General features: G+C 46.4%; 1 protein-coding gene across 1 annotated transcript in view; it reads right to left on the bottom strand.

The window, feature by feature from the left end:
• Window positions 1-185: 185 nt before the first annotated feature.
• Window positions 186-13,973, bottom strand: part of LOC135511894 (piggyBac transposable element-derived protein 5-like) — a 57,840-nt gene continuing 44,052 nt past the window's right edge. The window contains exons 6-7 of the mRNA XM_064933411.1: window positions 11,134-11,239; window positions 186-7,373 (exon numbers count right to left, since the gene is read on the bottom strand). Coding sequence (XP_064789483.1) covers window positions 7,178-7,373; window positions 11,134-11,239 — 302 coding nt within the window. The 3' untranslated portion in view covers window positions 186-7,177. The remainder of the gene's footprint in view (window positions 7,374-11,133; window positions 11,240-13,973) is intronic.

Genomic DNA, 13,973 nt, shown 5'->3' with positions numbered 1-13,973 from the left:
AGGCATGCACCATACTCCTAGCCCACAGGGGGTGTTAGCATAGGCATGCACCCTACTCCTAGCCCACAGGGTGATATGCCCATATTCGTCACGCTTTAGATAAAGTATAATTTTATAAAGCGTATAAGGTTAACAAAGCCTTCGTAAACCCTTTACAAGGCCTACATAAACACTTGACACTGGTGGTGTATAAAATCATGAACATTTATTAAATGTGTGCAACATGGTGTAAATGCTCATCAACATACGATTCAAAGTCAGTCATAGCCCAGTTTTTCAAAAGATGGATTTCTATCAGATTGGATTAAATTTATAGACATGGAATGAACAGAACAGAAAATGGGGATGCATTCTATTTCTATGCATTTAATGCCATCTGATAGGAGAAATCTAGATAAACAACTTGAAAAACTGGGCCCAGGGGGGTGCACAGTTAACATGGAGATTAGAGGGAATACACAATGAGGAGTGTACAAACATGACACAGCTATCACTTTTCCTCCACCGATGGAAGACACACAGGACGAGAAGCAGTTTCTGCAACACAACATTCTCAGAGCAATCATACATAGTTTTTTTGACATTACATTCTTATAGAATTAATCCGATATGTTAGGATGTTTGGTCCAGTTTACATGAGCTATATACACATTAGTACAATGTGAAATATACTACGCTGAAACTAGATTTAATTTCAACTTCCCTTAATATTCTTTACAAATTTACTACTGACCAATGATTGAGAACATTATGATAAATATTTCAATATTATCTACTAGAATTCTTTACAGTATTTTGATAGCACCTTATTGTATTTATTTTTAATTAACCTTTGAATATCAAATAATGATGCCCTGAGGTCAGCAAAGTTAATTTCCTTTCCTTGAAATGAGTGTCTCCACCATACATCTTTGTCTCAACTTTAGACTTTCAATTACCACATTGCACTATAGGCCTACAGAAAGACATAACAATGAGGTCTCAATGTTCCTGCAGATGTGGCAGCACTATTATTTTGAGATTGGCTTCTTTGCATATTCAAGCCTATAGGCAGAGGCAAGGTTACTCATCACACGACACGAGCACAGTTCACTGAGCTACTTCCATTAAACTTCACAGTTCACTGAGCTACTTCCATTAAACTTCACAGTTCACTGAGCTACTTCCATTAAACTTCACAGTTCACTGAGCTACTTCCATTAAACTTCACAGTTCACTGAGCTACTTCCATTAAACTTCACAGTTCACTGAGCTACTTCTATTAAACTTCACAGTTCACTGAGCTACTTCCATTAAACTTCACAGTTCACTGAGCTACTTCCATTAAACTTCAGTCTCTCTCAAAATTATAGACTCCATGTTGGCTATTATACTGTATTTACAGTGTTTTATCAGTCTTGATCACTAATGCAGAGTGAAGATTAAATTGAATGAAAAACATTCACAAAATAGTGAGTAAAAAAATGTTGAGAACACTATTAAAAAACTATTAAGAACACAATGGGCATGGGCTGCCTGACTAGCCAAAGAGATGCAGTGTATGGTAATATCCTTATTTGCATGCAGTCTCAGATTGTCCATTAAGAGCTTAGTTTAGAGGTAGAGGTGGGTGCACTGGAGTGGTACCGCCCCGTGGCACTCACGTCCGTAGGCCTGAAGTGCTTTGACAGGCTGGTCAACAGCATCCTCCCGGACACCCTAGACCCACTCCAATTCGCATACCGCCCCTACAGATCCACAGATGACGCAATCTCAATCGCACTCCACACTGACCTTTCTCAGCTGGACAAAAGGAACAGCTATGTGTTTCTCAGCTGGACAAAAGGAACAGCTATGTGAGAATGCTGTTCATTGATTACAGCTCAGTGTTCAACACCATAGTGCCCATGAAGCTCATCACTAAGCTAAGGACTCTGGGACAAAACTCCTCCCTCTGCAACTGGATACTGGACTTCCTGACGGGCCACCCTCAGGTGGTAAGGGTAGGCAACAACACATCTGTCATGCTGAGACGGGCCACCCTCAGGTGGTAAGGGTAGGCAACAACACATCTGTCATGCTGATCCTTAACACTGGGGCCCCTCAGGGGTGTGTACTTAGTCCCCTTCTGTATTCCCTGTTCACCCAAGTTTGCTGACGACACAACAATGGTAGGCCTGATCACCGACAACGATGAGACCGCCTATAGGGAGGAGGTCAGAGAACTGGCAGTGTGGTGCCAGGGCAACAACCTCCCTCAATGTGACCTAGACAAAGGAGCTGATCGTGAACGATGGGAAAAGATGGAGGAATGGTAAATAAAAATGGCCTCTCAGATGCTATAGGGAATTACAGTGATATCAGACTGACACAGACATTTCAGGCAATGAGAAATGGCCATGGATGCTAAAAAAGAATGATAGGATGTGGCCTCAGGTACTGAATATGACTTGGCTATCTGTGTTGTAAGGGTTGAACGTAAAACCTAATAGTAGAATCATGGAGTGAGAAAATAATGAAATTCATGAACACATGCATTATACAGATTGACATGACAAACTGTCATTTGTTAATCTGTCTCGAATAAATTATATATTTTCTATGCAGAAGACGTGAAATCGATGATACTGGCATCAAATGCCTTTGTGGTTTTGTCCATATTGCTCTCTTTTAACATACCAAAATACCAAAATATGTTATATGTACAAGGCACTGAGAAAATATCTAATACATGGCTGAGTAGAAGTGTTTATTTTGAACAGTTGTTGACTGTAACATGCATACTTCTTGGTGTCTATCACTATAACAATTCAGAACAAAAGAGCATTGTTATGAACATTATCAACCGATGTATGGCATGTCAGAGCTTCTTTCAGACAGTGATCAGTGCACAGAACTAGTGGCTCACACAAACATACACAAGAATGACAATGTCTTTTGGGGAAAGAAAATGTGAAAAATGACAATCATTTGTCTTACCTATAAGTGAAGACTAATAGAACTATAATCATACACTAAAAAAATATAATCGCAACATGAAATGTTGGTCCCATGTTTTATGAGCTGAAATAAAAGATGTCAGAAATGTTCCATACGGACAAAAAGCTTACTTCGCTCAAATTTTCTGCACACATTTATTTACATCCCTGTTAGTGAGCATTTCTCCTTTGCCAAGATTATCCATCCACATGACAGGTGTGGCATATCAAGAAGCTAATTACACAGCATGATCATTACATAGGCGCACCTTGTACTGGGGACAAAAGGCCACTAAAATGTGCAGTTTTGTCCCACAACACAATGCCACAGATGTCTCAAGATGAGGACATGTACAATTGGAATTCTGACTGCAGGAATGTCCAACAGAGTTGTTGCCAGAGAATTTAATGTTAATTTCTCTACCATAAATGTTGTTTTATAGAACTTGGCAGTACGTCCTCACAACCGCAGTTATGTGGGCGAGTGGTTCACTGATGTTAACGTTGTTGGCAGAGTGCCCAAATGGTGGAGGTGGGTTTACTGCATGGTATGGGCAGGCATAAGCTATGGACAACGAACACAGTTGATTTTATCGATGGTAATTTGAATGCACAGAGATACCTTGATGAGATCCTGAGGCCCATTGTCGTGCCATTCTTCAACCTCATGTTTCAGCATGATAATGCACTGCCCCAAGGATCTGTACACAATTCCTGGAAGCTGAAAATATCCCAGTTCTTCCATGGCCTGCATACTCACAAGACATGTCACCCGTTGAGCATGTTTGGGATGCTCTGGATCGACGTGTACGACAGTGTGTTCCAGTTCCCGCCAATATCCATCAACTTAGCACAGCCATTGAAGAGGATCTGATCCACGCCCCTACCTTTTATAGTTGTTATCTGTGACCAATAGATGCATATATGTATTACCAGTCATGTGAAATCCATAGATTAGGTCCTAATGAAGTTATTTACATTGACTGATGTTCTGTTATGAACTGTAACCCAGTAAAATCTTTCAAATGGTTGCATGTTGCCTTTATATTTTTGTTCAGTATACATACCTTATCTGCACACAAAAACACATTTACCACAATTGCCTATGCACATATTATATATTTAGGTAAATATTCATAACATTTTCAATTTCATTGGTTTTTAGTGTTCATCATCTACTTTAGTTGATCAGCAATATCCCCTTTAAATCATTCCTACATAAATATTGTAGCGCTAGGTTGCATAAGTCAGCACTCAATAGACACTCATTTCCCTTTCTAGTAAACTTTGATTTCCTGCTTCTTCAAAGAATATTCGAGCACTCAATAATTAGGGAGGAAACCTAGTCGATACCAGTTAAACAGCATTAATCTTCAGTATTCTGTGACAGAGCATGGATTTACACAAGAGTTATGGAGTATTAATGTGCATCATTTAACTCCTATTTTCCGAGGAAGCATTTAGTACAACCATTAATTAATGGGATTCATCATAGCTAGGGATATTTAGTAAACATCAATAGACCTTTATTGAATCACTTTAAAGTGCAAGACGATCGAAAGTGCATGAGTAGTGTCCTAGTTAGGACAAATCTCACAAACACTTCACACATCAATAAGACAGTCACAGTGGCAAGGAGTGGACAAGCACGAATGTATGTTATCGGCCAAGGGATAAAATAGGCCTGTGTGTGTGGACTTTGGAATTGCACACTTTTACACTGACATAAGTCTATTGGCCAAGAAGACATTATTAATCCACAGTGACATTCACTTCACTGACTTAAACAGCTCCACATACAACACATCGGGGTACTATTCTGTCTCCATACAAGATGCAAGACAGCACCCTCTCAAAGTCATTACAGAACAGGAGAATCCATTCTCCAAAGCACATTTGGAAGGAATAATGTTGACAAACTTCTGTGGGTCTGGTGTTGTCTTCTCTCCATCTTTTAGTGACATCATTGGACTGAGAGTCATTGGTGAATGGTATGAAATGTTTAATATCAAATCACATACTTTATAGATCAATGTCAGGCTTGCTTCCAGGGAATGAGCTGTGGACGTGACCAGCCGAGCCAGAGACCCCGCCCTATTCAGTAGACCTGAACTGGGAACAGCCCATGTCTGTGTGGTCTGTCAGTGAGTGAGTATGGCTGTGGACGATTCAGCGTGTATATCTAGAGGTGAACTGAACTGACCCCTGCAGCTCTCGATGATCCAAGACTATGCCACATTGAGTACGCCTCATCCAAACCAACGTACATGTGGCCAGTATTGGCAAGGACTGGTATCGTTTATCATATCATCAAACCTTCCCTTTGCAGTCTGAAAACCTGACCACAAGTCACACCATCCAGTATTTCCAATGATGTTGCAAATATAAGGACTGCCAGTCATATAATCTGATGTCAAGTTGAAAGGTTCCTATTGACTGAGATATGGAGTTGAGTACAGTAAGCACAACCCTGATAAGTAGGACATTTCCCATTCCAGGTATGAACCATCTGCAGAAGGAGCTCTGGAAGGAAATAGTAACGTAGGTCTACTTCTCCTCCATATTTCATTTAAACATCATGGATCCTGGGCATTATGTATATATACAGTATATCTGCTTAGTGGTTCAGGTCTATGTTGGAGAGAAAATCCCAGATGTTGCTCGGTAGGTGGTCCAATAGAATCATAGATTGACATTACAGAGTGACATTGCACTACATGGAAACAACGTTTAACCCGGTCAGAAAAAAATAAGAAACATTCTGCACATTTGAAGAGTAAATTATCCAAACACTTTTTTGTCATGCAGCTTGTGACACTAACATTATGAGGCATGTGGATAGTACAATGGCTTTGCTTTGTGCCTCAGTAATGAAACGTTATAGACATTTCTCTTGAGTTCAGACTCAGATATAGAGACCTGCGCTCTACACCTAGAGGTTTTGTCCCCAAACCCATTTAACACAGACACTATTCAAATATGGTTTCATTTAAGGAATTACGTATTCCAGTGTCTACAATTGTAAAGAAAATATGTATTAGTGGGTGTGGTTAGTGTGCATTAGTGGTTTGCGTGTGATGAACAGTGTGTGTTTGGGTACGTGTGAGACGTGAAAGTGTTTGGGTACATGTGAGACATGACAGTGTGTGTTTGAGACGTGACACTGTGTGTGTGTGTTCACGTGTGAGACGTGACAGTGTGTGTGTGTTCACGTGTGAGACGTGACAGTGTGTGTGTGTTCACGTGTGAGACGTGACAGTGTGTGTGTGCGTGTGTGTGTGACGTGACAGTGTGTGTGTGACGTGACAGTGTGTGTGACGTGTGAGACGTGACAGTGTGTGTGTGGGTACGTGTGAGACGTGACAGTGTGTGTGGGTACGTGTGAGACGTGACAGTGTGTGTGGGTACGTGTGAGACGTGACAGTGTGTGTGGGTACGTGTGTGAGACGTGACAGTGTGTGTGGGTACGTGTGAGACGTGACAGTGTGTGTGGGTACGTGTGAGACGTGACAGTGTGTGTGTGTTCACGTGTGAGACGTGACAGTGTGTGTGTGTTCACGTGTGAGACGTGACAGTGTGTGTGTGTTCACGTGTGAGACGTGACAGTGTGTGTGGGTACGTGTGAGACGTGACAGTGTGTGTGGGTACGTGTGAGACGTGACAGTGTGTGTGGGTACGTGTGAGACGTGACAGTGTGTGTGGGTACGTGTGAGACGTGACAGTGTGTGTGGGTACGTGTGAGACGTGACAGTGTGTGTGGGTACGTGTGAGACGTGACAGTGTGTGTGGGTACGTGTGAGACGTGACAGTGTGTGTGGGTACGTGTGTGACGTGACAGTGTGTGTGGGTACGTGTGTGACGTGACAGTGTGTGTGGGTACGTGTGAGACGTGACAGTGTGTGTGGGTACGTGTGTGACGTGACATGACAATGTGTGTGTGACGTGACAGTGTGTGTGGGTACGTGTGTGACATGACAGTGTGTGTGGGTACGTGAGTGACGTGACAGTGTGTGTGACGTGACAGTGTGTGTGGGTACGTGTGAGACGTGACAGTGTGTGTGGGTACGTGTGTGACGTGACAGTGTGTGTGGGTACGTGTGTGACGTGACAGTGTGTGTGGGTACGTGTGTGACGTGACAGTGTGTGTGGGTACGTGTGTGACGTGACAGTGTGTGTGGGTACAGTATGTGGGTGTATATTATAAAGATTATGTGGTCTCCTCACTGGGTGGGGGAGCAGTCATCTAAATCCAGCAGCTCCCTCACCAGTCTCTCACCAAACTGAGCTCGGCTGTAGCGCTTGATGTGGTAGGCATCGGACATCTTGTACAGAATATAGGCGTTGTTTATAGCGATGCTGATGGTCAGCCAGAACACCTGCTGCCACGTCTTGTTGGGCTTGTGGAAGATAAAATACCTGAAAGAAAAGACCAAACCTGAGTGGCTAACTGGGATCTTGACAAATTGGTCATTTTATAATATGTGTCAGATGTATATCACATCCAGCTGATATTCTGAAATTAGACAGAGTTAAGACGGACGGAAGGGCACATAGACCGACAGTCGGGAGGATATCTTGTCTCCATGACTAGGTGTGAGGCATTGGTTAGCGGTGAGGAGGAGCGATATTCAGCTAAAGTTCCGGTTTTTGGCTCTCCAGATGTAATCTGCAGTTCTGCACACCCACAAGTGTTGTCCTTTGAGGTACAGAACAACATCTAATTACTGTCCAATCTCCAAACTAATTGGAGGCAGAGAGAGGTTAGAGAGGGAGAGAAGTAAAGTGACATTCTCCCTGGTGTGTGTGTTTGTGTTGAGCAATATGCCATCTTTCACTCCTCTTGCCCCCTTAATTGAAGGCTTCCATCTTTGACCGGCGTTAACATCACTTGGCGCTGTTCTCCATTTGGGGCATAGGAATGCGCCATGCTGTGCATATCAGTAGATTGCTAAGTCATATTAATGCGATTCCTGAAACATTTCCTTCTCTAGGTGTTGGAAGATCGAATCTGGAGCACGGGGGGAGTCAGGCTGACTCTCTGTATAGCAGCACTGGGGGGAGTCAGGCTGACTCTCTGTATAGCAGCACGGGGGGAGTCAGGCTGGCGCTCTGTACTGAAGCACGGGGGGAGTCAGGCTGACTCTCTGTACAGCAGCACCGGGGGGAGTCAGGCTGACTCTCTGTATAGCAGCACCGGGGGGAGTCAGGCTGACTCTCTGTATAGCAGCACCGGGGGGAGTCAGGCTGACTCTCTGTATAGCAGCATGGGGGGAGTCAGGCTGACTCTCTGTATAGCAGCACCGGGGGGAGTCAGGCTGGCGCTCTGTATAGCAGCACCGGGGGGAGTCAGGCTGACTCTCTGTATAGCAGCACCGGGGGGAGTCCGGCTGGCGCTCTGTATAGCAGCACCGGGGGAAGTCAGGCTGACTCTCTGTATAGCAGCACCGGGGGGAGTCAGGCTGACTCTCTGTATAGCAGCACCGGGGGGAGTCAGGCTGGCGCTCTGTATAGCAGCATCGGGGGGAGTCAGGCTGGCGCTCTGTATAGCAGCACCGGGGGGAGTCAGGCTGGCGCTCTGTATAGCAGCACCGGGGGGAGTCAGGCTGACTCTCTGTATAGCAGCATGGGGGGAGTCAGGCTGACTCTCTGTAGAGCAGCATGGGGGGAGTCAGGCTGACTCTCTGTAGAGCAGCATGGGGGAGTCAGGCTGGCGCTCTGTATAGCAGCACCGGGGGGAGTCAGGCTGACTCTCTGTATAGCAGCACCGGGGGGAGTCAGGCTGACTCTCTGTATAGCAGCACCGGGGGGAGTCAGGCTGACTCTCTGTATAGCAGCACCGGGGGGAGTCAGGCTGACTCTCTGTATAGCAGCACTGGGGGGAGTCAGGCTGACTCTCTGTATAGCAGCACTGGGGGGAGTCAGGCTGACTCTCTGTATAGCAGCACGGGGGGAGTCAGGCTGGCGCTCTGTACTGAAGCACGGGGGGAGTCAGGCTGACTCTCTGTACAGCAGCACCGGGGGGAGTCAGGCTGACTCTCTGTATAGCAGCACCGGGGGAGTCAGGCTGACTCTCTGTATAGCAGCATGGGGGAGTCAGGCTGACTCTCTGTATAGCAGCACCGGGGGGAGTCAGGCTGGCGCTCTGTATAGCAGCACCGGGGGGAGTCAGGCTGACTCTCTGTATAGCAGCACCGGGGGGAGTCAGGCTGGCGCTCTGTATAGCAGCACCGGGGGAAGTCAGGCTGACTCTCTGTATAGCAGCACCGGGGGAGTCAGGCTGACTCTCTATATAGCAGCACCGGGGGAGTCAGGCTGGCGCTCTGTATAGCAGCATCGGGGGAGTCAGGCTGGCGCTCTGTATAGCAGCACCGGGGGGAGTCAGGCTGGCGCTCTGTATAGCAGCACCGGGGGGAGTCAGGCTGACTCTCTGTATAGCAGCATGGGGGGAGTCAGGCTGACTCTCTGTAGAGCAGCATGGGGGGAGTCAGGCTGACTCTCTGTAGAGCAGCATGGGGGGAGTCAGGCTGGCGCTCTGTATAGCAGCACCGGGGGGAGTCAGGCTGACTCTCTGTATAGCAGCACCGGGGGGAGTCAGGCTGACTCTCTGTATAGCAGCACCGGGGGGAGTCAGGCTGACTCTCTGTATAGCAGCACCGGGGGAGTCAGGCTGACTCTCTGTATAGCAGCACCGGGGGAGTCAGGCTGACTCTCTGTATAGCAGCACCGGGGGGAGTCAGGCTGACTCTCTGTATAGCAGCACCGGGGGGAGTCAGGCTGACTCTCTGTATAGCAGCACCGGGGGGAGTCAGGCTGACTCTCTGTATAGCAGCACCGGGGGGAGTCAGGCTGGCGCTCTGTATAGCAGCATCGGGGGGAGTCAGGCTGACTCTCTGTATAGCAGCACCGGGGGTAGTCAGGCTGACTCTCTGTACAGCAGCACGGGGGGAGTCAGGCTGACTCTCTGTATAGCAGCACGGGGAGTCAGGCTGACTCTCTGTATAGCAGCACGGGGAGAGTCAGGCTGACTCTCTGTATAGCAGCACGGGGAGAGTCAGGCTGACTCTCTGTATGGCAGCACCGGGGGGAGACAGGCTGACTCTCTGTATAGCAGCACCGGGGGGAGTCAGGCTGACTCTCTGTATAGCAGCATCGGGGGGAGTCAGGCTGACTCTCTGTATAGCAGCACCGGGGGGAGTCAGGCTGACTCTCTGTATAGCAGCACCGGGGGGAGTCAGGCTGACTCTCTGTATAGCAGCACCGGGGGGAGTCAGGCTGACTCTCTGTATAGCAGCACCGGGGGGAGTCAGGCTGACTCTCTGTATAGCAGCACCGGGGGGAGTCAGGCTGGCGCTCTGTATAGCAGCACCGGGGGTAGTCAGGCTGGCTCTCTGTACAGCAGCACGGGGGGAGTCAGGCTGACTCTCTGTATAGCAGCACGGGGAGTCAGGCTGACTCTCTGTATAGCAGCACGGGGAGACAGGCTGACTCTCTGTATGGCAGCACCGGGGGGAGACAGGCTGACTCTCTGTATTGCAGCACGGGGGGGTGGACAGGCTGACTCTCTGTATGGCAGCACCGGGGGGAGACAGGCTGACTCTCTGTATAGCAGCACCGGGGGGAGACAGGCTGACTCTCTGTATAGCAGCACGGGGGGAGTCAGGCTGGCGCTCTGTATAGCAGCACCGGGGGGGGGGAGTCAGGCTGACTCTCTGTATAGCAGCACTGGGGGTAGTCTGGCTGACTCTCTGTATAGCAGCACCGGGGGAAGGTTTATAGCTGACACAGCTATCATGTCCCAATGAAGCCGTAGGGACCTCGCAATATTCATGAATTTGGAACAGCATAATACTTTGCCATATTAAACTAATTTCACTAGACCAACAGTAATCCAGGAAGGCAGACTCATGGAGAGCTACTGGGTAGGCATGTTTTTGCTCCAACCTCGTAACACATCTGATTCAGCTAATCAATGCCCTTGTGAGCAGCTAGTAGAATCAGGTGTGCTATAGCTAGGGTTGGAGCAAAAGCCCTGTAGCTTCTCAGGAGACGGCTTGGCCAGCCCTGTGCTCTGATGATGAACATTGATATAGGCAAACACCTTTCTCCCAGGATGACAAATTAGTACATTACTATAATAGATCCAGTATGTCAACTAGTGGGCTAATTAGTGACTCACTTGCTGTACTTGTCGTCATACTTGCAGATGTAGCTGAGGTGTGCAGCGAAGGCCTCCACAGCCAGCGGACAGGGAATCTCACCACTTTTCCTCTTGATGATCACCCCTGGAACCCAACACATGACTCAGAGAAGTCTAATAGGAGCTGAAACCCAACACAACTCAGAGAAGACTAATGGGAGCTGGAACCCAACACATGACTCAGAGAAGTCTAATGGGAGCTGGAACCCAACACATGACTCAGAGAAGTCTAATGGGAGCTGGAACCCAACACATGACTCAGAGAAGACTAATGGGAGCTGGAACCCAACACATGACTCAGAGAAGTCTAATGGGAGCTGGAACCCAACACATGACTCAGAGAAGACTAATGGGAGCTGGAACCCAACACATGACTCAGAGAAGTCTAATGGGAGCTGGAACCCAACACATGACTCAGAGAAGACTAATGGGAGCTGGAACCCAACACATGACTCAGAGAAGTCTAATGGGAGCTGGAACCCAACACATGACTCAGAGAAGTCTAATGGGAGCTGGAACCCAACACATGACTCAGAGAAGTCTAATGGGAGCTGGAACCCAACACATGACTCAGAGAAGTCTAATGGGAGCTGGAACCCAACACATGACTCAGAGAAGACTAATGGGAGCTGGAACCCAACACATGACTCAGAGAAGTCTAATGGGAGCTGGAACCCAACACATGACTCAGAGAAGTCTAATGGGAGCTGGAACCCAACACATGACTCAGAGAAGTCTAATGGGAGCTGGAACCCAACACATGACTCAGAGAAGACTAATGGGAGCTGGAACCCAACACATGACTCAGAGAAGTCTAATGGGAGCTGGAACCCAACACATGACTCAGAGAAGTCTAATGGGAGCTGGAACCCAACACATGACTCAGAGAAGTCTAATGGGAGCTGGAACCCAACACATGACTCAGAGTAGTCTAATGGGAGCTGGAACCCAACACATGACTCAGAGAAGTCTAATGGGAGCTGGAACCCAACACATGACTCAGAGAAGTCTAATGGGAGCTGGAACCCAACACATGACTCAGAGTAGTCTAATGGGAGCTGGAACCCAACACATGACTCAGAGAAGTCTAATGGGAGCTGGAATCCAACACATGACTCAGAGAAGTCTAATGGGAGCTGAAACCCAACACATGACTCAGAGAAGACTAATGGGAGCTGGAACCCAACACATGACTCAGAGAAGTCTAATGGGAGCTGGAACCCAACACATGACTCAGAGAAGTCTAATGGGAGCTGGAACCCAACACATGACTCAGAGAAGTCTAATGGGAGCTGGAACCCAACACATGACTCAGAGAAGTCTAATGGGAGCTGGAACCCAACACATGACTCAGAGAAGGCAAATGGGAGCTGGAACCCAACACATGACTCAGAGAAGTCTAATGGGAGCTGGAACCCAACACATGACTCAGAGAAGACTAATGGGAGCTGGAACCCAACACATGACTCAGATAAGTCTAATGGGAGCTGGAACCCAACACATGACTCAGAGAAGTCTAATGGGAGCTGGAACCCAACACATGACTCAGAGAAGTCTAATGGGAGCTGGAACCCAACACATGACTCAGAGAAGTCTAATGGGAGCTGGAACCCAACACATGACTCAGAGAAGTCTAATGGGAGCTGGAACCCAACACATGACTCAGAGAAGTCTAATGGGAGTGGGAATCAAATTTCACAGAGTTAAAAACAGAAGTATTATGTAAACAGATGTTCAGACTCTGACAAAGTACAATACAGGTGAAATTTGGGGCATAATATCTTAACAGTAAAGTATAGCCTATCTGTAACTGGATAAAGAGTGATGCTGTACTTAACTAAACTGCAGGCCTCAAAATCACATTTTGATGGTTTCTCACTATAGCGCCAAAATAACCAATATATTCTGCAGAAAATACCTTGATCTGAAACAAGAAAAACAGGACTGAGTGCTTGAAACGCATTTTAAAAAGTATCAACCCAATACTTAAAATAAACTGATTACAGGTGAAGCACCACATGAAAAATAGATGAACATGAGGAGTGTGAATATGGAGGTAGCTGCGAGGGAACGAGTCTAGTAGTCCCCTGGATCCCAATTGAACCATTAGCAGGCCTTTGATACGATTACCTTGACTGAACCTCCATCTGTAACTTCCATAAAAATTATCCTCAGGTATTTTATGCTAATTACACTACAAATTGGAAAGTTACTGGAGGGTAATTTGAAAAATAAATGCGAGATCAGAGTAACCTCATATCAGTCAGGAAACACAATGGATTTTTTCTTAACAGAATTTAAGAATATAATTTAGCAGCAGCCCTGGTAAGGTCTCAATTTGGAAATATTTCTCTGACTCTTCCTCACCATTGCCTCAGCTTCAGTCGTTCACATGATTACTTCATTTCACAGCCATTTCACCAATGATACAGTGTTATATTTATTCAAAGGTCAGAAGGCTTTCTCTGTAGCTATAATGAAATTCTATGACCACCACTTAACCATCCAAAGAAAATAATGACTAGTATGTATAAGAAACAATTGGAAAGAAAACAGAAGGGTGGGAGGGGGTTGTGTTTTGCTGTATTTTGGGTTTTTATATTATCAGTAGTGAGATCATTTATACTGGATTAAGGGACAATTAAAAATACCTACATCCTCTCTTGGATTCATTCAGATTGGGTAGATTTTCCTCATTGAATACAACATTAATAATGCAGCTTTTGTTTATTTGCATGTTTTTATTTGATTTAACTTGGTAAGTCAGTTAAGAACAAATTCTTATTTACAATGACGGCCTACAGCGGGCCGACCCGGAC

This window comes from Oncorhynchus masou, chromosome 24, assembly GCF_036934945.1.
Source record: "Oncorhynchus masou masou isolate Uvic2021 chromosome 24, UVic_Omas_1.1, whole genome shotgun sequence".
Classification (NCBI taxonomy): domain Eukaryota; kingdom Metazoa; phylum Chordata; class Actinopteri; order Salmoniformes; family Salmonidae; genus Oncorhynchus; species Oncorhynchus masou.
Note: the sequence above shows the minus strand (reverse complement) of the source record. Positions and strands in the feature narration are given on the sequence as shown.